Source organism: Panthera leo, chromosome A2, assembly GCF_018350215.1.
Source record: "Panthera leo isolate Ple1 chromosome A2, P.leo_Ple1_pat1.1, whole genome shotgun sequence".
NCBI lineage: Eukaryota > Metazoa > Chordata > Mammalia > Carnivora > Felidae > Panthera > Panthera leo.
The window spans coordinates 3,372,154-3,394,026 of record NC_056680.1 but is presented as its reverse complement, the minus strand read 5'-3'; the positions used below and the strand labels follow the sequence as shown (position 1 = coordinate 3,394,026).

Below are 21,873 nucleotides of genomic sequence, written 5' to 3'. Positions count from 1 at the left end.
TGGCCATTTCCTGGCTGTGCAACCCTGGGCCTGTCACTCACCCACCCCGGGCCTGTTTCTTCGACTGTAAAATGATAAGAAGAACCCCTCCCACCGACCCCACTGGTGCTTTCTATAGTGGCCGCAGCACCGGGCTGGGAGCACAATACATGGCCCGAAGTGTTTGCTTTTACTTCCCTTTGCAGGTCTGAGCTCTGGGGGAACGAGGCACAGACCGGGGTGGCAAATCTCCCGGGTCACCCAGCAAGCAGGGCCTCCGGCCCTCACTGTTTTTCTCCACTGATGCGCCCGTTCTCACGCCCCATCGTCACTCTGCCAGCATTCTCTGCCATTCCTGAGCCCTGACTCACCAGGACTTGTGGTCCATTCTGACCCCAGGGCCGTCCCCCAGGACCTCTCTCCCGCCTTTGTCTTCTTCAAGTTCATCCTTTCCCAGCAACACGGGCTCCCAGAATCCCAAGAAAGGAGGACCGGGCTGGCCGCCTTCTTGGACCCCAAGGGCAAGAACCGTATCTCTTTGTCCTCCCGGGAGTGGACCCCCTAGGGCCAAGCCTTATACCCCTCTGTCCCCCTAAACTGGGCCCCAAGAGCAGGGCCCAGCTCCTGTGTATCTCCTTCAACTTGGGGCTGAGCACGGGGTCCGTCTGCCCCCCCGGGCCTACTTGGGAATCTGTGGGTGTCTGCCCCCCCCCCAACCCCAGCCTCACTCTGGATTCCCTAGGAGCCCCCAGCCCCCTCGAGTGGCCCCCCTCCTGGGCCCTCTAATTACCCGCTGGGTATAAATGACACTTTAATTTCCTCAGAATGGTCGCCGCATCACGGAGAAAGGAGCCCCCCCTTCCCCGTTCCTAATTACAAGTTGCTGCTTCCGATTTGCCTCCTGGCGGCCCAATTTCCAAACAGTGATTAAAATTAATTACCCGGGAGCCCCCCCCCCCTTCCCCGTCTGGGCCTGGAGCCCCAGGGCCTGTCCGTGTCCCCTACTTGAGGTCCTGCCGTCGTGCCCCTGCCACCTGTTCTCCACCCTGGCTCCCCGAGTGGCCTGGGGACAGGAGAGCCTCTCTCCGGGTCTCCGCTCGCTTATCCGCAAAACGTTCATTGAGGCTGTGCAGGCTCGTGGCCAGATGGCACTTGGTGGGCCCGCGGCAAGAGGCAGCCTAGCCCCGCGGCCCGGGTTCGGATCCCGGCCGCACCCTTCTGTGGGCTGCGTGACCTTGGCCACGTGGCTTGGCTTCTCTGGGCCCGTTTTTTCCCACCCGGGAAATGGGGATGATGGTGCCGGTCTCTGCCCCACTGGGGTGGGGTGGGCAGGAAGTGTGAATGAAGCCTGGGGCACCGTAGGGGTTTCATAAAATCTTAGCTGAGGTCCCCGCTCCACTGGGCCTCTGGGGGGCGGACGCGGGAGGTGACTCGGGTGCTCTTGAGTTCTGTCCCCTCCAAGTTCAGCACGAACTGCGCGTTTCCTGCTGCGCCGAGCCCCCCGCGACCCCCCCACCCCCCGAGCATGATCCCCACGGAGACTCCTGCCGTGAAGGTGCACAGAGCAGGTGCTCAGAGAGTCTGGAGCAAACGTGTCCTTGCGGCTTTTTGTACAAGTAGGGACTGCTCGCGGGACACTGGTCCAGCCGGTGTTAGTGGAGCACCTACTGTGCGCCCCGGAGCTGGGGCCGTCATCCCCGATTTGCAGAGGGAGGTAGCAGAAGGGTAGGCCGCTGTGTCCCGGGCCGGGGAGGGATGAGTTAATCGGCATCGGGCAGGCGTCGGGGGGCGAGGGGGCCTCTCTCCCAGCCCCTCCGTGGCCAGGGCCCCAGGGACTCCCTCTGGGTGCTCTGCCAAGTTCCTAGACAGCCCCGAAGCCCGGCTGGGCTGAGACCGGGGGCGACTGAGGCAGCTGGAGAAGGCAGCTGTAAGCAGAGCCGGTAACTGGACCTGGATGGCACAGGGGCCGGCTGCCGGGCCGGGTTACTCGATCCCCCCGGGGACACCGGGCCCCGGAGCCGGAATCCTGGGGCGGTCAGGCTGTCAGGAGCTCCTTCTATGGAACTGGAAACGGGCATCCCGCCCCCATCCTTGCCGTGGCGGATGGAGAAACAGGGCTCCGAGCCTGGCCCCGAGTCACCGAGTCGCATACCCCTGTCTCCCCGCTGGAGCCCCACAGGGGCAGGGCTTTGCCTGGAACTGTGCCTAGCATACAGCTGACACTCAATAATTGCTCCTCTCATGAGTGACTGAATAGCTCCCAAGGTACAGGGAGCCAGAGTTGGGGAGTCGCCTCCAGGATGGGGAGGGGTGGTGGCTGCGGGAGCCCAGGGAGTGTCAGGCTCAGCCAGGGCAGTCAAGGAAGGCTTCCTGGAGGAGGGGACATCCGCATGTAGCTCATAGGGATGGCGAGCAGGAGTTGGCTCCAAGGAGGGAAAGCAAGGTTACTATGTCTGGGTGATTGAGGGGTTCCTGGGGAGCAGCTGGGCCTTGAGAAGGCTGAACACGTCCCTGGCAGAGGAAGACAGCCTCAGCAAAGACCTGATGTGGGACTGGTGAATTCTGGGCATGCGTGGCAGAAGATGAGGGCAAGTGAAGATTAAGGTCATTGCCAGGGCAGGAGGGGTCCTGAAATGTCCGCGGATAGAAATCGGTTCTCTCTTCCGTGGGGTACTAGGGAGCCATTGCAGGCCTTTGAGCAGGGTGTGGGCTGAGCTTGTGAAGCCCGGGAAAGAGTTGCTTGCGGGGAGGGGGATCGGAGAGGAGGGTGGCACTGCCCTTCGAGGCGAAATTCTCAAAGGCCCAGCGGGGGAATGCCCAGCTTGGGGTCGAAACTCCAACCTCCAGGCCTTTTGCTTCTGGGAGCCTCCGGAAGCAAGAGGGGTTTCTGGGAGACTGGAAGGAGAACTTCCCTGCTAAGGCCCAGAGGATGGGAGGCCTCCCCCAGGGCCCCCCCCCCCCCCCCCCCCCCCCCCCCCCCCCCCCCCCCCCGCTTATTCCTGAGGAGCAGTGGCCACACCCCCCAACCTGCACTTGGAAATCAGGGGTGATGTTTGCATAATAACAGCGACGATGATAGGGGCGCCTGGGTGGCCCAGTCGGTTGAGCATCCGACTTTGGCTCAGGTCACGATCTCGCGTTTCCTTGAGTTCCAGCCCCGCGTCGGGCTCTGTACTGATGGCTCAGAGCCTGGAGCCTGCTTCGGATTCCGTGTCTCCCTCTCTCTCTGCCCCTCCGCCGCTCATGCTCTGTCTCTCTCTCTCTCTCTCTTTCAAAAATAAACATTAAAAAATTTTTTTTTTTTAAATAACAGCGACAATGATAGGAGTGACCACTGTGGGCCAGTCACCCTGTTCAGCGCTTCCTCTGGAGCTGGGCTGTCCGGGGCCACTGGCCACGTGTGGCTGTTGAATCACGTGCGGCCGGCCCGAATCCAGATGTGCTCTCAGTGTGAAACACCAGATTCCAAAGATTAAACGCGAAAAACAGCGTGTTGAAATGTCTCGTTAATCATTTTCACATTGATTACTTGTGGAAATAACAGTATTTTGGATCCATTGGGTTAAATAAATTATTAAAACGAGTTTCCCCCTTTGAGTGTGGCCACCAGGAAATTCAAAGTGACGCATGTGTGCACACGGCTTTCTGCTGGATGGCGTTGGTCTGGATTCTGCCTGCCTATCGCCACAGCAACAGTGTCGGGTTGGGCTCGTGGCCGCCTGCTGCTTATAGGTGGGGAAACTGAGGCCCACACGGGGGAAGTGGCCGTCGGAGGGCTCACAGCGGACAGGAGGAGGCAGTGCCGGGATTCGGACCGGGGCCATACGAGTCTGGAGACCGCTGCCCTGGAGTTCTTCAGCTGGCAGGGTTTTCTGTCCAGCCCTCATTCTGGGCCTCAGTTTCCCCAACCCACCAAGATGAGGCTGGGTGGGGTGGGAGGGTGGGTAAGACCCCGGGGTTGGCCAGCTGGGTGCCCACAGTTAATTGAGGTCCTTGGAGACAGTTTGAGGGCCAGAAAGCCATCAGTGGGGTCGCAGGCAGCAGCCTCACGGGGGGCGCGTGCACACACAGGCAGGCGGCCTGCCATTGCTGGGGCACACGCGTGTGCCGTGGGCGCATCTACGGATACGCGTGAACACACAGAAGCTCACAGGGGCCCGGGGGCGTCCGCGGGGAGGACCCACACACCTGCAGACACTTGCGTGTTGTGGGGGTGACAGGCAAAGTGGAACCAGGGAGGAGGGCAGATCCGGATTCAAGCCCTGATGCTGACACTTGGTGCATTCACTTACGAGCCATTATTGAGCACCAACGGTGTGCCAGACGCTGCGGGGACACCAGTGGACCGACACACACCCAAGACTGCCTGCCGTCACAGGGCTTGGCGTCCAGGGGGGCGGATGGGTGGGCGACTAGGTATCGACGCATAAAGTTTGATCCCTGCGAGATCTGACTACAGGCGGTCTCCGGTTGGGCAGGTCTGGGTGGGGACCTGGGACTCTGCATTTCTAAAAAAAAAAAAAAGAATTTTTTTTTTTTTTAATTTATTTTTGAGAGCGAGAGAGAGACAGAGCGTGAGCGGGGGAGAGGCAGAGAGAGAGGGAGACACAGACTCGAAATCAGGCTGCTGGCTCACAGCTGTCAGCACAGAGCCCACCGTGGGGCTGGAACTCGGGAACCGCGAGATCATGACCTGAGCCCAAGTTGGGCGCTTGGCCCCCCCGAGCCCCCCCCCAGGCACCCCCTCCCCCATTCTGTATTTCTAAGGGCTCCCAAGTGAGGCTGATGCTACAGGTCTCAGGAGTGGCAAACGGGCTAAATCGGACCCTTTTGGGAGTGTGACACCGGGTGGGGAGGGGAGCAGGGGTGCGGGGAAAGGGTAGGGGCTACTAAGGTGAAAGGAGGTGGGAGCCCTCGAGGGCTGTGGGCGGAGGCGGGGGGGGGGGGGGGGGGGGGGGGGGGGGGGGGGGGTGGGGGGGGGGGGGGCGGGACCTGACTCCGGTGCTCACGGGCGCCCTCCGGTGGCTGCTGCGGGGAGGACGGCTGGGGCGAGGGCGGGAGCCTGAGAACCGGGGTTGCGGGGGGACCGCGCTGGTCCGCGCGGTAGACGAGGCGGGCGCCCCGGGAGCGGACTGGGAAGGGAAGGGGTGAGAATTCCGGATAACTGTGAAGGCAGGGCCCACGGGGCTTGCCGGCGTTGGGCGTGAGGGTGAGGGAATGAGGCTGGGGGCGGGGGAAGATCCGCAGGCGGGGCCTGAGGCATCAGCGGAGGCAGGGATGACGGCGGAGGGGGGAGGGAGGAGCGGGGGGAGCACCGGCTGGCAGTCAGCACATCCACCTGATCTGTATGATCGGCACCGTTCCGGTGAAAACCCCGCCAGGTTTTATGTTTTCTCTGTGGTTTGCAACTTACCAGCTGATCCTAAAATTTATACCGAAGTGCCGGTGCGGGTGGGGCGGGGAGCGTAGCCCCGACGCCTGGGCCTGAAGGAGGGCCGGGTGGGAGTTTTCCGGAAGGAAACTGGACCGAGCCTCAGAGCCGTAAGGTGCGGGGCAGACAGGAGGGCCTCCGGACCAGCGGAGGAGGTGGAGAAGGCTTGAGGGAAGTCTCCGTCCGCCTCAGTCTTCCCGTCTGTACAATGGGAGGGTGCGCCAAGAGGTGGCCCGATGGTCGGGGTTCCAGGGGAGAGGCCCTGCCCCAGCGGGAGCCCTCCCGGATGGGGGCTGACGCTCTATTGCTCTATGACCGTCCCTTCCGCTCCCCAAGGGCACGAGTGTCTGTCCTCGGGGCTGCTGGCAGGGGCGCCTCGAGTTTCATGGAGAGGAGCAGGTGGTCTGGGGCGGGGGGGACGGGGGGGACGTGCTGAGGCCTCCATAACCCCGGGTCAGGGGGTAAACTGAGGCCACGCGCAGCGGGTGGGCCCCGAGGAGCCCGGGCTTCCCAGAAAGGGCATGTGGGTTTCAGTTCTGCATTATAATCCAAATGACTAATGTGGGCCCAACAGGTTTCAGTCTCAGCTCCGTGCTTCCATTTGGGCCAACGCACCTCAGTCTCCCCATCTGCGTAAGGGGCACGTTAACGGCACCCACCTCTTGGGTTGCGTTGTGCTTGGATTCAATGAGTCCGCTTCGGTTTTTGCAATGCCCGGCGACGAGCAGGTGCTTGGCGTTTGCCACCTGTATTTTTTTCTTTTAATTAAAAAAAAATTTTTTTATAACGTTTATGCATTTTTGAAAGAGAGAGGCAGAGCGGGGGCGGGGGAGGGGCAGAGAGAGAGGGAGACACAGAATCCGAAGCGGGCTCCAGGCTCCCAGCTGCCGGCACAGAGCCCGATGTGGGGCTCGAACTCACGAACCAGGAGATCATGACCTGAGCTGAAACCGAGAGCCAGACACTGAAACGACTGAGCCACCCAGGCACTCCTGCTGCCTTGATTATGTATTGAGCTCCCACTGTATGCCGGGCCCTGCCCTGGGTGGTGGGGACACATAGCAGCCAAGACCCTGTCCTGCCCTCTCAGGAGGCCCACAGTCCAGTGAGGAAGACGGACAGCTGGTAGGCTGATCAGGGCACTGATGGGGGGACACACAGGCCCCTAGGAACCTGGAGGAAGCCCATTTGGGGTGATCTGGGAAGGCTTCCTGGAAGAGGCGGCTGAGACCCGAAAAACAAGTTTACCAGGCTACTGGGAGCAGGAAGGTGAACCAGGCAGAGGGAACAGCGTGTGCAGATGTCCAGGGGTGGAGACGGAAAGGTGGGGAGAAGCTGGGATGTCATTTTGAGGATACTGGGGAGCCATAGAAGGGTCTAGCGCAGAAGCGTTCAGCTGGGGGTGATTTTGCCTCCCAGGGAACACTGGACAACGTCTGGGGACATCTGTGGTTGTCACACTGCAGGGGGACCCTGGCATCAAGTGGGTGGGTCAAGCCTGCTGCTCGACACCCCACGGTGCCCAGGACAGCCCCCCCTCCCGCCCCGAGAGAACAGTGGCGCGTGAATGCCACGGGTGCCAAGGGGAAGAGACCCTGGTGAGATCTGCATTCTAGAAAGATTCCTTCGCTACCTCCAGGGGCATACTGAAGGGGCAGGAGGCGGGACTGGAGGCGGGAGCTGGGTTACAGAGCACTCAGGGCAGGGGAGGGGCGGGGAGGTCGAGACCCCACTCTTTGCCTAGGGGACCACCGGACTGTCCTTAAGTCGAGAAACTGGTAGGAGCAGCGGGTTCCGGGGAGAGAAGGCCAGTTTGGGACCCAGGGGTCCTTGGATGGATCCGTGGGGCAGGGGGGCAGGTGGACAGGAGGAGGAAATGAACTTCCCAGCCTCGAGGTGCTGCATCACGAGGTTAAGAAAACCAGGAGAAGAAATTAGCCGTGGGGTCCCACCCCAACCAGGGCCTCAGTCTGCCCATCCGTGCACTGGGTCTTAAGTTACTGCCAGCCCCTCTGGGTGGAGGGTCGAGGGAATGGCCTGGGTGATTATCAATCTCGCGACCAGTTGTATGCTCAACAGCTAGGAGCAGAATCCTGAAGCCAGAGAGCCCTGGGTTCGACCCAGCTGCCACATCCTCTCTCGTGGGGCCATAGCCCCCGAATTGGACCCTCAGCCTTCACATCTGCAGAATGGGCCGAATATTCCACCCCTCCTACTACAGCCACCGGGGGGCTCTGTGAAGTAATTCCTGGGAACCCCCCAGCCTCGCTTCTGGTATTTACTATGCCAGCAGCAACAACAGGAATCGGAATAGTCAGCATTTATTGAGCACCTATGGGGTGCTAACACCCACCACAGGCCTATGAGATCAGTGCTGTCACTGTGCCCAGTTTACAGATGAGGAAACTGAGGTCCAGAGGCGGGGGGGTAACCTGGCCAGAGTCACACAGCCTGGAAATGGCAAAGCTGGGATTTGGACCCTTGGAGCCTGGCTCCGGAGCCAGGCTCCAGAATGGAATGGAAGGTTCGTTTGACCCCACTCCTAGGCATGCACCCACAGGAGTTGAAAGGAGGGTCTCAAAGAGATGTTTGCCAACCCACCTGCACAGCAGCATCACTCGCGATAGCCAAGAGGTGGAAACAACACACATTTCCGTCGACAGGTAGACGGATAAATAAAATGTGGTCCATCCACACGCTGGAATATGATCCAGCCTTAGGAAGGAAGGACGTCCTGCCGCCTGCCACCGCGTGGACGGACCCGGAGGCCACTGTGCGCGGTGACGGAAGCCGGACACAGAAGGACACGTCCCGCGTGACCCCACGCACAGGGGGCCCTAGAGGCGTCCCGTCCACAGAGACAGAGAGTAGATGGTGGGAGCCGGGGCTGGGGCAGGGGCGGGGAGTCCGTGCTTCACGGGGACACAGTCTCAGTCTGGGGAGATGGAAAGTTCTAGAGACGGAGGGTGGGGGTGGTTGCACGACAGCGTGAATGTGCTTAACTGACGTGTATACTTAAAAATGATTAAGATGGTAAATTTAGGGGGCGCCTGGGGGGCTCCGTCGGTTAAGCGGCCGACTTCGGCTCAGGTCACGATCTTGCGGTCCGTGAGTTCGAGCCCCGCGTCCGGCTCTGTGCTGACAGCTCAGAGCCTGGAGCCTGCTTTGGATTCTTTGTCTCCCTCCCTCTCTGCCCCTCCCCTACTTGTGCTCTGTCTCTCTCTCTCTCTCTCTCTCTCTCTCTCAAAAATAAATTTAAAAATGTAAAAAAAGGTTTTTTAAGATGGTAAATTTATATTATATACATTTAATACAATGTCAAAAGAAAAATGTTTGAAAGACAAAAAAAAGGACAGAATCCCTGAGAGGCCAGGGTGACCCAGGCAGGTGTCGGGGAGGAGGTCAGGGGTCCAGCAGCAGGAGGGTTCATCGGGCAAGAGCAGGCCGGCGGCCGCACTGTGGGACTTGACTGCTCTGCGGTAGCCGTGGCCCGGGACCTAGATCGGGGTCACTGGGAGCCATGGGTGGCTCCGGAGCAGGGGAGGGGCCAGGGAAGGAAGCTCTTAAGGAAGCAGAACCATGTCCCACGAACATGTGGGATCCGGGCGTCTGCTGAGTCACAAATCCCGGAAGCCCAGGGTCATGGAGAGGAAGCCACGCTGGTCCACGCAAGGCCTTCCTGTTTTTTGGCCCCAAATCCTCAGAGGCAGGGACTCCAGGGCCAAAGTTCCCACGCCACCTTCACCTCCAGGGGTTCAGAAACCTGGAGCTCCGAGGCCAGGACACCGTGTGCCGATGTCCCTGCTGCTCAGACGGGGAAACTGAGGCACAGGGCTTGCCCGAGGCTTCCCGGAAGGACGAGGCTGCAGGTTTCTTACTCAGGACGTCCGGACTGCACCCCTGCGGGTAGGGGTGTGGCGGGCTGGGTTCCAGAGAGTGAGTTCTGCTCACTTCCATCAACCGATCGTTACGTGAGGGGAAGTCTCCACTCTACACACCGGGAAGGTGCTTCAAATTATCTTCAACGGGAGGGTGACGCCAGCTCCCTTAAGAGGTAGTGAGGCGCCTGTCACAGAGGTATTCCAGCAGAGGCCAGAAAGGCCGGACTTGGGAAGGAAGTCAGACTAACGGGGGGCCTCTGAGGTCCCAGGCCAGCTGGCATATTCTGCGATTCTAGTGTGGCAATTCCCAGATGGCGGCTTATAAAATTCCACGAGACTTTGAGGGTTGTTGTTGTTGTTGTCGTTGGTTGTTTGAGCCTTTCATTTTACGAATGTTGTGTTTTAATTCGAAGGATTCTTGAATACATGTTTTGAGGCTGAATTATTTAAATACGTGTCTTGAAGTGTTGTTGTCTATCGTGACCGTTCAGCGTTTTACAATGATTGAAAACCCCCTTTGTTTAAAAGTTATTTAAACATTGTCACTATGAAGTTGTTGGAAACCGTTTCCTGAGCTTTCACTGCGCTGTGGCCGGAAAGTTTTTCGGATAATTAGACTGAAGTGCGGGCATTACCGTTATTGCCGTGGTTGGGGGTGTTTTTTTGCCATCGTCCCCCATTGATGGGGAATTTTTTGGCTGCTTGAAGGGCCAGGCCGCTGCGGCTCGTGTGCGCCATCTCTCGGCGGTGGGCGGGACTGCAGGTCGCGCCGCTCACCGCCAGGCCCTTCGCTCTCAGGTGTCACTTCTCGTCACCCCGACCTCGCCATGCGGACCCCGCGAGCGCCCCCTCCTCGCCCGGCCCCACTGCTCCTACTGCTGCTACTGGGGGAAGCTAATGGCCTCTTCCCCGAGGAGCCGCCGCCGCTCAGCGTGGCCCCCAGGGACTGTGAGTGGGGGGGTCCCAGGGGAGGGGGAGTCGCGAGGGAGGGTCTTGCTTCCCAGCTGGGTCTGCGGCCCACTTTCCTCAGGGGCTCACCAGGCCAGGCTCATCCCGGCCCGGGATCACACCCCTCCCCAACCCCTCCCCCAGACCTGAACCACTACCCCGTGTTCGTGGGCAGCGGGCCAGGACGCCTGACCCCAGCAGAGGGTACTGACGACCTCAACATCCAGCGGGTCCTGCGGGTCAACAGGACGCTGTTCATCGGGGACAGGTATGAGGGATTGTCGGGCAGAGTGTGCAGGGTGAGGTGTGGAGAGCAGGTGATAGCATTTGGGGGAGGTATGCATGATGGGGCAGGTCGTTGGCTGGAGTACAGATTTGTGCCCTTGGGGTGTGATTTTATAAAGGGTGCTGACTGAACTCTCTTGTGGGTACAGCCCGGTTTGCCCCCGGTGGGGACAGCTCTTTGGTCAAAATTCACTGGGTTTCTACAGAGGGTGCCGATGTGGGGCACGAGGGCTTCTCTGGGAGGGTGACATTTGAGTTGAGACCTGAGTGGGGTCCCTAGGCTTGGGGACATCTCGAGGGGGAGGGAGGAGAAATCTGGGTAGCGAGCATAGTCTGTGCAAAGGCCCTGGGGCAGGATCCGGCCCGGTGTGTTGGAGGAACATTGAGGAGGCCCAACTGACTGGAGCAGAGTGAGCAAACTGGGAGAGGGTGAGGAGGGAAGGGCAGGGAGGGGACAGAGTGAGAAGGGAGCCCTGGAGGGCTGTGGGCAGAGGAAGGCAAGCCCTGACCCAGGTGCCCACAGGCACCTTCTGGTGATGGCTGAGGGGAGGACGGACGGAGGGCAGGAGCAGGGGCACCAAGGCAAGGCTACCGCCCTGGTTCAGGGTAAACTAGGGTGGTGGCCGCGGAGGGCATGAGAAGTGGGTAAATTCTTGATAGATATTAAAGGCAGTGCACATAGTATCGGCTGATGTGTGTTGAGGGTGACTCCTAAGTTGTGGCCTTCGTCCCTGGAAGCAATGAGCAGCCTCGGCCAAGATGAGGGACAAGGCAGGAGCAGGTGTGGGGACAGTCGGGTGCAGCGTGGCCAAGCTGAGTGTGAGACGCCCGGGAGCCCCCCGCACGGAGACTCCAGGATCAGCCGGACCCCGAGTCTGGAGCTCGAGGGGAGGCCCGAGCTGGAGACAGGGCTGTGGGCATGTGGGGCTGAGACGCGGTTCCAGTGCTCAGAGTGGACGAGGCTGCCCTGGAGAAGAGGCCCGAGGGCCCAGCCTGCGCACCAGGGAAGGGGTGGGAGACGGAGGGGACTGAAGAGATGGGAGGAAAGCCAGGTCCCTGAGGCGCTCCCAGCCGGAGGGGGGACGGGCCAGACGCTGCGGGCTAGGGGGAGGAATAGAGACCATGTGACTGCTGGACTTCGCACGAGGTCGCCAGTGACCTTGACCAGGGCAGTTTCTGCGGCATGGGGGGGAGGGGAAGAGCCTGGGGGAGACTGAGAGGTGCTGAGAGGGCACCCGATGAAAGGGCTTTGGACAGTTCATCACGTTGGGTGTAGCCCCCTACGGCAGAGGGGCGTGTGAACGTGAGGTGGCCTATGTCAGGGTATGTGGGGCGTGCTGGAACCTGTGGGTCACTTTAGGGGACGAGGAGGCATGTGGTGCCGGCGCAAGCACACGAAGGCTCGTTCGGTGTTGCAGTTGCTTGGGGCTGAGGCTCTGGCACACCCCTGCGTGTTCGGTGTTGGATACGACTTCTGCCCCAGGGAGAAAGGAGAGTGGGGGCTGGAGGCTCCCTTGCTCACAAACTATACCTTCTCCGCCCCCCCCCCCCCCTCCAGGGACAACCTGTACCGGGTGGAGCTGGAGCCCCCCACGACCACGGAGCTGCGGTATCAGCGGGTGAGGAGGGGACACAGGTGGGAGAGGTGGGGGCGCACTTGAGGCTTCTGCCTGGGGGGTGGGGCCTGACACGGTGCTGGGGAGCAAGAATTGGGCGCGGCCCCGCGGGGGTTCCTAGGGCTGCGGGGATCCCTCACCACTCCCTGTGCCCTCAGAAACTGACCTGGCGCTCCAACCCCAGTGACATCAACGTGTGTCGGATGAAGGGCAAGCAGGAGGTGAGTGGACCCTGGCCACGCCCCCAGCCCCTCCCCGATCCCGCCCAGCCCGGGGCAAGTCTTCCTCTGCCTTCATCCCAGGCCAGCTCCCTCGTGTGGCCACGGCTCCGCCCAGAGCCTGGCCACGCCCCCATAATGTCCTCGGTCCTGGTCACGCCCACATCCCCGCCCCGCCCTCCACGGTCCTAGATCTGCTCTGTCCCGCCCCGCCCCCTGCACTGGGCACGCCCACAGCCCGGCCCCGCCCCGCCCCCTCCCAGATCTGCTCTGCCCTGCCCCCGCCCCCTGCACTGGGCACGCCCACAGCCCGGCCCCGCCCCGCACGCTCCCAGATCTGCTCTGCCCTGCCCCCGCCCCCTGCACTGGGCACGCCCACAGCCCGGCCTCGCCCCGCCCCCTCCTAGATCTGCTCTGCCCTGCCCCCGCCCCCTGCACTGGGCACGCCCACAGCCCGGCCCCGCCCCGCCCCCTCCCAGATCTGCTCTGCCCTGCCCCCGCCCCCTACGCTGGGCACGCCCACATCCCCGCCCCGCACGCTCCCAGATCTGCTCTGCTCTGCCCCCGCACTGGGCACGCCCACATCCCGGCCCCGCCCCTCACGCTCCCAGATCTGCTCTGCCCTGCCCCCACCCCCTGCACTGGGCACGCCCACAGCCCGGCCCCGCCCCGCCCCCTCCCAGATCTGCTCTGCCCTGCCCCCGCCCCCTGCACTGGGCACGCCCACACCCGTGACCACGCCCACCATGGCTTCTCTCTCCCCGCCCCATCCCAGGGCGAGTGTCGGAATTTTGTAAAGGTGCTGCTACTTCGCGACGAATCCACGCTCTTCGTGTGCGGTTCCAATGCCTTCAACCCCGTGTGTGCCAACTACAGCGTGAGTCTCCGCCCTTCGAAGCCCCGCCTGCCCCAGGCCCCAACCTCCTGGTCTTTGCTCACCTGCCCTCTACCGGCCCTACTCTTGCCTCAGGCCACATCACCTCCTTCGGGAAGTCTTGCTGGATAAGCCCTCCTCGGCCCCTCAACGGGAGCTTCCAGAGGAGGCTTCCAAAGGAGATCAGGGAAGCCATAGCTACTTAAGCTACAAGCCAGTTATGGGATTAACTAGGATCGACACTTAGACCCGTTCACAGATCAGTAAACTAAGCCCTAGAGGGGCTAAGTGAGCAAATCACACAGCATCCAGGGTAGAGCCACGATTCCCTGGGGGGGGTGGGGGGGGACGGGGCTGCCAGGTGTGGCCAGGAGCTCTGTTACTCAGGCCCTGTCCCCCCCCTGCAGATGGACACACTGCAGCCCCTGGGGGACAATATCAGCGGCATGGCCCGTTGTCCATACGATCCCAAACATGCCAACGTTGCCCTCTTCTCTGGTGAGTGTCCCCCAACTCTGACCGTCTGATGGGACCCCAGCCCTGAGCACCGTGTGGCATTTTCCACTCTTGGAGTTGGGTTATTATGAAGGCGGCTGGGAGACCATCTGTCCAGCTGGGAAGCGGGTAGAATCTCAGCCACAGTCAGGACTCAGCCAAGGTCAGGGCTCAGCTGGGGGGTTGGAGATCAGCCTGGGTTCGGGCTTCGATGGGGTCAGGGCTCAGCCTAGGGACAGAGCTCCCCTGGGCTCTGGGCTCAGTCTTGGAAGATCAAGTACTGACCCACCCCACCCCCGGCCTCTATGATCTAATTTCTCACCTGCTTCCCCCCACTCACACCCATCCAGAAGGGATGCTCTTCACGGCCACCGTTACTGACTTCCTAGCCATCGATGCCGTCATCTACCGCAGCCTGGGGGACCGGCCCACTCTGCGTACCGTGAAACACGACTCCAAGTGGTTCAAAGGTGGGGTAGGCATTCATCAAATCCCCCCACCAGAATAAGAGTCCCAGCAGAGACGGAGGCGGGGGGTGGGGGTGGGGGGCTCCTATCTCATCTTTGCAACTCACTGGCCTCTTTGAGGATAAAGCCAGAGGAAAGATTTGCATTGGAGCTAGAGTAGAACTTGCTGGAAGCGGGTAGCTTAGAAGCCTGAAGTAGGAATCACAAGAGGGGGGATGGCAGGAACTTAGCTCTTCAACACATTAGGGAGGAAGGTGACCAAAATAGTAGACATTGCTGTTTGGGGAGGGTAGACACAGTGATTTTAGGATTCTGACACCCCACCCCACACCGCCCCCCCCCCCGAAAATTCTTTGAGTCTATTTTATTTTTGCCTGGGTAATCAGCGAATGTCCCCCCTTCACTATAAAAGCAGTCACCCCAGCCGATGTGTTCACAGCCCCAGAAACACCATTTCTCGTATCGGGGGCTGGCTTCTGACCCCTCCTCTCCTACAGAGCCCTACTTTGTCCATGCGGTGGAGTGGGGCAGCCACATCTATTTTTTCTTCCGGGAGATCGCGATGGAGTTTAACTATCTGGAGAAGGTAAGGTCCGATCCTCACCCCTACCCTCCCACTGAGAGGCCCTTGCAGTGGGGCCTGGAGCTGAGAGGCTCTGGTCAGGGGCAGTGGGGAGCAGAGGGGGATCCCCGAATCTCCACCTGGGGCGAGAGGGTCCGCCCTCTACCTCCAGTCCTCAAGACCCTCCACTCCAGCCAGGACCCGGCCTCTGAGGCCGGAAGACATTCAGGGGTGCGGTTCATGGGTTTGAGGGCAGGGGACACTTCTGGCTCCCAGTCCTAGCGCTGTCGCTGTTGGCCTGTCCCCCCGCCCCGTCCCCCAACCCTCTGTCCATCCCCTACCCGCTGCCCACTCCTCTGCCCACCCACCAACTCAACATCATCCAACCACGCATCTGTCCCTCCCCCCCACCCACCGATGCACCCTCCCGCCCATCCGTCTCTACCCATCTGTCCACCCATCCACACACGGATAAAGTCCCTGGTCCATAGTGGGCGATCCGTAAACAGACGAGGTTCAGGGCCGCGACGATCATCGCTGACGTCCCCCCGTTTCCGCTGGGGAACGCGTTGCTCGGAGGGCTGTGGCGACTGGGATCCCTCAGGGCCACACTCCTCCGTCGTGGCCTGGCTGGCGGACACAGGGCTCAGACCCCCCCCCCCCCCGTCTGTCTGCTGTTGCACCAGGTGGTGGTGTCCCGAGTGGCCCGGGTGTGCAAGAATGACGTGGGGGGCTCCCCCCGGGTGCTGGAGAAGCAGTGGACGTCCTTCCTGAAGGCGCGGCTCAACTGCTCCGTGCCTGGCGACTCCCATTTCTACTTCAACGTGCTGCAGGCTGTCACGGGCGTGGTCAGCCTGGGGGGCCGGCCGGTGGTCCTTGCTGTCTTCTCCACCCCCAGCAACAGGTCAGAGGACCCCGATGGGAGCAAACTGGGGCACTGGGTGGACGTGAGCGGAGGGGTCCCACATTCGTCATGTAGTTCCCGGGTCCGTTCCAAGTTGGAGGAATAACATGTGCAAAGGCCCCGAGGCAGCCGTGAGTTTGGTAGGTTTCACCAATAGAAAGGAAGCCCCTGTGGCTGGAGAGGAGCAAGCTAGGGCGACGCTAGAGGATATGAGGGCAGAGAGGTGACGAGCCACTGGGAGAAGAGTGGACTATATCCTGAGAGCTCTAGGGAGCCATGGGAGAGTGAGGAGCAAAAGAGAGACAAGGTCAGATTTGCGTGTTTGGAAAGCCCCCTGGGGAATGGTCTGGAAGGAGCCACGAGTGGCATCTGGGAGACTGGACATCAAGCAAGTCATGGGGGGGGGGGGCGCCTGGACCCCGGTGGCCGCAGAGGAGCCCTGTTCAGGAAGCAGAGCGACCGGGATGGGTGGGGGCATCTCCGGCCCAGGGGGCTGGACATCTGACAGCCTCCCAGGGACAAAGACTCTCTCCCACACGCGTCCAAGGCACTGCCCTCCGTCGGGCTCACCGCTCCCTCTCACCTAACTCCCCCAGCATCCCCGGCTCGGCTGTCTGCGCCTTCGACATGACGCAGGTGGCCGCCGTGTTTGAAGGCCGCTTCCGTGAGCAGAAGTCCCCCGACTCTATCTGGACCCCCGTGCCGGAGGACCAGGTGCCACGGCCCCGGTAAGAGCCCCCCCCCCCCCGGATCCCGGAACGGGTGCCCGGGGGGGGGGTCCTGACCCCGCGGACCGAGGGCTGGGACTTCCAGGTGGTCATCTGTGGCTGAGCTCAGCTGTACCCATTATACAGATGCAGAAAGCTGAGGCCGTTTGGGCAGGGCGGCAGGTCCCCCTGGCAAATCAGAGCCCCTGGGTGGGGATGTTCAGGTCCACCGCTTCCTCCCCACCTAGACCTGGGTGCTGCGCGGCTCCCGGCATGCAGTACAATGCCTCTAGCGCCTTCCCCGATGAGATCCTCAACTTTGTCAAGACCCACCCCCTGATGGACGAAGCGGTGCCCTCTCTGGGCCACGCGCCCTGGATCGTGCGTTCTCTAATGCGGTCAGTCCCCATGCGTGGCGGGGGCGGCGGGGAGGGGGGGAGGGGCGGGCCCAGACCGGAGCCCGGCCTGGTGGTCTGTCTGTCCCGGATACACACCCACGTCACCGCCCCCGTGTCTGCCTTGCCTGGCCCGGGTGCGGTCTCGTCACGCCTGACCCCTGCCCGCCCTGGCCCCAGGCACCAGCTGACACGAGTGGCTGTGGACGTGGGCGCCGGCCCCTGGGGCAACCACACCGTCGTCTTCCTGGGTTCCGAGGTGGGCACCGTCCTCAAGTTCCTCATCTGGCCCAACGCCAGCGCCTCAGGCACCGCTGGGCCCAGTGTCTTCCTAGAGGAGTTCGAGACCTACCGGCCGGACAGGTGGAGTGCACAGAGGCGGCCCGGCGGGCGGGGCGGCGGGGCGCGCCCTTGACTCTTACCAATCCGCTCACCCCTAGGTGTGGACGGTTCAGCAGCGGTGAGGCGGGGCGGCGGCTGTTGAGTCTGGAGCTGGACACGGCCTCGGGTGGCCTGCTGGCAGCCTTCCCCCGCTGCGTGGTCCGCGTGCCCGTGGCCCGCTGCCAGCAGTACTCAGGGTGCATGAAGTGAGTGCCCCTTGGGGCGGGCTGCGGAGGTGACCGGGGGCGGAAATAAGGGGCAATGAGCACGGGAAGTGGGGAAAGTCCAATGCAAGTCCGGGGCCCGGCAGCCTCCTGGCTTATTGAAGAATGAGCCAGGCAGGGGACACCGCCCGTGCAAAGGCCCTGGGGCAGGATCGGGCCTGGTACGTTGGAAGAACAGCAAGGAGGCCAGATTGACTGGAGCAAGAGTGAGCGAGGGGAAGAGAGGGAAGCAGGGAGGGCAGGGAAGACCTGGGCTTTACCGAGGTGGGAGCCCTGGAGGGTTGCGGGCAGAGGAAGGCGTGAGACCTGGCTGACATCTTTAAGAGCATCAGGTGCGGAAGAAGCTGGGGACCGGGGAGGCAGCTGTCTCCCCGCCTTTAAAGTGGGTGCCAGGAGCAGGTGTGCAGTCTGAGACCCCCCCTAGTCTCAGTGTGAGCCCCTCAACGCGGCGAAACCCTTTCCTGAGCCCGCTGTCCCGAGCCTCATCTCTAAGGGGGGGGCGGGGGGGGGGATAGGAGCCTCTAGTGCCGATTTGTCACAAGCACCCCTGGAATTGACACTGAAAGGTGCCTCGTAAGGGACTGTGGTTGATGGGTCACCGTCTGCTCTAGGAACTGTATTGGCAGTCAGGACCCCTACTGTGGGTGGGCCCCTGATGGTTCCTGCGTCTTCCTCAGCCCCGGCACCAGGTACTGGGGGACGGGGGTGGGGGAGGGGGTCTGCCCCCCCCCCCCCGACCATCAGGCTCTGAGAGAGGTTTCTGCTGACTGCCCCTCTCGCCCCCCACCTCCCCGTCAGAGGCACCTTTGAGCAGGACGTGTCTGGGGCCAGCACCTCAGGCTTAGGGGACTGTACAGGTAAGTGGAGTGCGCGCGCGCGCGTGTGCGTGTGTGCGCGCGTGTGTGCGCGCGTGTGTGTGTTGGGGGCGGGTGCTGGCCTCCGTCAGGGCATGGGAGGGGCGGGGGGCCTCACTTCCAGCAGGGGTGGCGGGGGAGGGACACAGAGAGAGAGGCCAAGAGACAGACACACAGACTCGGAGAGGACACACGGACCCCAGCGGACAGAGGGACACAGAGATGCCACCCAGCGGCCGGACGGACTCACTGGCGGCGGGCGGACCGCCGGCGGGGCCCGCGGGGCGCGGCGGCGGGGGGGTGGGGGGGGGCGGGCGGTGCGGGGACCCCAGCGTCCCCGCCGCCCCGGCTCACGCGGCCCCGCCCGCCCTCCCCGGCCAGGACTCCTGCGGGCCAGCCTGGCGGAGGAGCGCGCCGGGCTGGTGTCGGTGAACCTGCTGGTGACGTCGTCCGTGGCAGCCTTCGTGGTGGGCGCCGTCGTGTCCGGCTTCAGCGTGGGCTGGTACGTGGGCCTCCGCGAGCGGCGCGAGCTGGCGCGCCGCAAGGACAAGGAGGCCATCCTGGCGCACGGCGGCGGCGAGGCGGTGCTGAGCGTGAGCCGGCTGGGCGAGCGCAGGGCGGCCGGGGGCCGGGGCGGCGGCGGGGGCGGCGGCGGCGGCGGGGGCGGCGGCGCCGGGGGGCCCCCCGAGGCCCTGCTGGCGCCCCTGATGCAGAACGGCTGGGCCAAGGCCACGCTGCTGCAGGGCGGCCCCCACGACCTGGACTCGGGGCTGCTGCCCACGCCCGAGCAGACGCCGCTGCCGCAGAAGCGCCTGCCCGCCCCGCACCCGCACGCCCTGGGCGCGCGCGCCTGGGAGCACGGCCACCCGCTGCTCTCGGCGTCCGCGTCCTCCTCCCTGCTGCTGCTGGCGCCGGCCCGCGCCCCCGAGCCGCCGCCCGCGCCGCCCGCGCCCCCCGTGCCCGGAGAGCCGGGCCCCGACGCGCGCCTCTACGCCCGGCCCGGCCGCGCGGCGCACGGCGACTTCCCGCTGACCCCGCACGCCAGCCCGGACCGCCGGCGCGTCGTGTCGGCGCCCACCGGGCCCTCGGACCCGGCCTCCGCCGCCGCCGCCTCCGCCGACGGCCTCCCGCGGCCCTGGAGCCCGCCGCCCACGGGCAGCCTGCGGAGGCCCGGCCCCCACGGCCCGCCGGCCGCCGCCCTGCGCCGCACGCACACGTTCAACAGCGGCGAGGGCCGGCCGGGCGACCGCCACCGCGGCCGCCACGCGCGGCCCGGCACGGACTTGGCCCACCTCCTCTCGTACGGGGGCACGGACAGGACTGCGCCCCCCGTGCCCTAGGCCGGGGCCCCGACGCCTCGGCGGTGCCAGCCACGGGAACCAGGAGCGAGAGGGCCGGCCCAAGCCCTCCAGTGGGTGCTCACGACCCCCGCCCCGCCCCGCCCCGCGTGGGGGGCCCCCTCGGCCGCACGGAAGCACAACGAGCTCAGCGCCCCCGCCCCGCCCCGCCCGGGGCCGCGGGACACTGAGGCGGCGGTGGGGGCGGGGGTGGGGGCGGGAGGAATGTGCTACGGATTTGAGGTTGACCTTCTGCGCGTGGATTTGGGTTTGTTTTCCAGTTGGCGTTTCTTTTGCAGATTTCTATCCAATTGCACAACTCCGTTCTTGGGGTGTCAGCCGGGGGAGGGGGGGGGAAGGGGACGCGGGGCGGGAACGCTTGGAGGCGGTGGGATGGGGAGGGGCCGCGTCTGCGACCCGAGCTCCCCACCCCCAGCCCCACCCCCCACGCCCCTCCTCAACCCAGGTTCCTGGCGTGTGTGGGTGTGCGTGCGCGTGTGCATGCCGTGTTCGTGTGCAAGGTGCCAGGAAGGGGAGGGACGTGTGTGTGTGCGCGTGCGTGCGCCCACGAGGGCTGCTGCCGGCGTGTGTGTGTGTGTGTGTGTGTGTGTGTGTGTGTGTGTCGGGGCGGGCCGCGCGTGCCGTGTACGTGTCCGTGTGCGAGGCGGTGGCCCCAGCGGCCTGGGCGTTGGCTGAGCCGGCGCCGGGGCTTCCAGAAGGCCGGGGGGCCTCCAAGGTGCCGGTTAGGACTTTGAGGGGAGACAAGCAGGGGTTTCGGGCAGGGGGGCCGGGAGGGCCTGCCCGGAAGTCACATTGGCAGCAGCTGTCCAAAGGGCTTGGTGGTCCGGGGGCGGGGAAGGCGGGCGGGCCCCACTGTAAATACGGCCCCAGGGTGGTCAGAGGGTCCCATGCCACCCGTCCCCTCGTGACCTCCCCCTCGACCTCCAGCTGACCATGCATGCCAGCTGAGTGGCCAGCTGAGTCCTGGACCCTCTCTGGACTTTGCCTCCCCCAACCCCCTCCCCATCAATAAAACTGTTTACAACCACCGGCACCCCAAGGCTTTGGCTCTGCTCTGTCTCCTCGGGGCGGGACCTGGACCGCGGTGTTGCCCCGGGGGCAGCTGGGAGCCCCTGTGTCACTCGCGGTGGAAAGCAGAATTCTGGGGAGCTGAGTGTGGAAATGGGGGGGCATCTTCCTCTGGATGGGGCCGGTTCCCGATTCGTTCTTGAGCAGATATTTACTGTGCACCTGCTATATGCCAGGCACCGTCGGGGACAAAGATCCCTGTCCTCATGGCGTTCGTAGCCTAGTTGGGGAGACCGGTCCTGCACTTGCAAATTAGGACTGGATTTGAAGGAGTGATGCGTGCAGTGGGGAAAAGGCCAGGTAATGTGCTAGGTAGAGGGTGAGGGTGTGGGGGGTGGCCAAGGAGGGCCTGTCGAGGTGACCCTTGAGCTGAGATGTGCTGAGTGAGAGAGCAGCTGTGGGGAGGCGTGCGGGCAGAGGGAACAGTGTGGGGGACGTGGGAACATGCTTGGAGGAGGGGGCGAGGTGGCCACAGCGGCCCCGGGAGGGGAGGCGGCAGGAGCAGGTGCAGATCAGGAGGGAGAGGAGGGCCAGGGCTCGGGGCAGGCAGGGCCCCACAGATCAGGAGCGTAAAAAAATGTTTTTATTGTGGCAAAATCCACATAAATCCACATGAATTCAAATGCACCATGGGAAGTGTTTTAACATGCACAGTTCGGGGGCGACCGGGTGGCTCAGTTGGTTAAGCATCTGACTTGGCCTCTGGTCATGGTCTCAAGGTCCGTGGGTTCGAGCCCCGTGCCGGGCTCCATGCTGGCAGCTCAGAGCCTGGAGCCTGCTCGGGATTCTGCCTCCCTCTCTCTCTGCCCCTCCCCTGCTTATGCTCTGTCTCTCTCTCTCTCTCAAAAGTAAACATTAAATTTTTTTTTTTAAGTGCACAGGTCAGTGGCATGAGGTCCGTTCACACTGTTGGGCACCCATCCCCACCATCCATCTCCAGAACTTTCTCATCTTTTCCAAACTAAAACCCTGCCTCCATTACACATTAACTCCCCATCCTCCTCCCCCCAGCCTGATGGAGTTTAAGTGGGACAGGGAACCACCCGAGGCTTTGAAGCAGGGGCGGGCTCTGCACGTTCTGAGATCTCTGTAGCATTTTGCCTTTAGGGTTCACACCCCTTCCTTCCCGCCCACTTCCGATGAAGCACCTACTGTGTGCTGGGCTCTGGGGGTGGAGCAGTGGACGAGACAGATCTGGCTCCCCCTTGTCCCAGAGGAGACTGTTA

The 21,873-nt window shown here is 63.1% G+C and overlaps 1 protein-coding gene across 5 annotated transcripts; it reads left to right on the top strand.

Moving 5' to 3' along the window:
* The first annotated feature begins 9,045 nt into the window (after positions 1–9,045).
* SEMA6B (semaphorin 6B) lies at positions 9,046–19,735 on the top strand. 5 transcript variants are annotated; one of them, XM_042928035.1, is made up of 17 exons: positions 9,046–9,316; positions 10,090–10,239; positions 10,384–10,507; positions 12,083–12,143; positions 12,299–12,361; positions 13,134–13,235; positions 13,640–13,730; positions 14,078–14,197; positions 14,692–14,780; positions 15,443–15,660; positions 16,257–16,388; positions 16,616–16,765; positions 16,943–17,125; positions 17,203–17,349; positions 17,979–18,056; positions 18,166–18,224; positions 18,603–19,735. In XM_042928035.1, the coding sequence occupies exons 2-17, from the start codon at positions 10,119–10,121 to the stop codon at positions 19,559–19,561; spliced, it is 2,697 nt and encodes an 898-aa protein (XP_042783969.1). In that variant the 5' UTR covers positions 9,046–9,316; positions 10,090–10,118; the 3' UTR covers positions 19,562–19,735. The 5 variants fall into 5 exon arrangements, with proteins under 5 accessions (XP_042783969.1, XP_042783968.1, XP_042783967.1 ...); XM_042928034.1 differs by having other exon boundaries at positions 9,046–9,346; XM_042928033.1 differs by having other exon boundaries at positions 9,046–9,464.
* Positions 19,736–21,873: the final 2,138 nt, after the last annotated feature.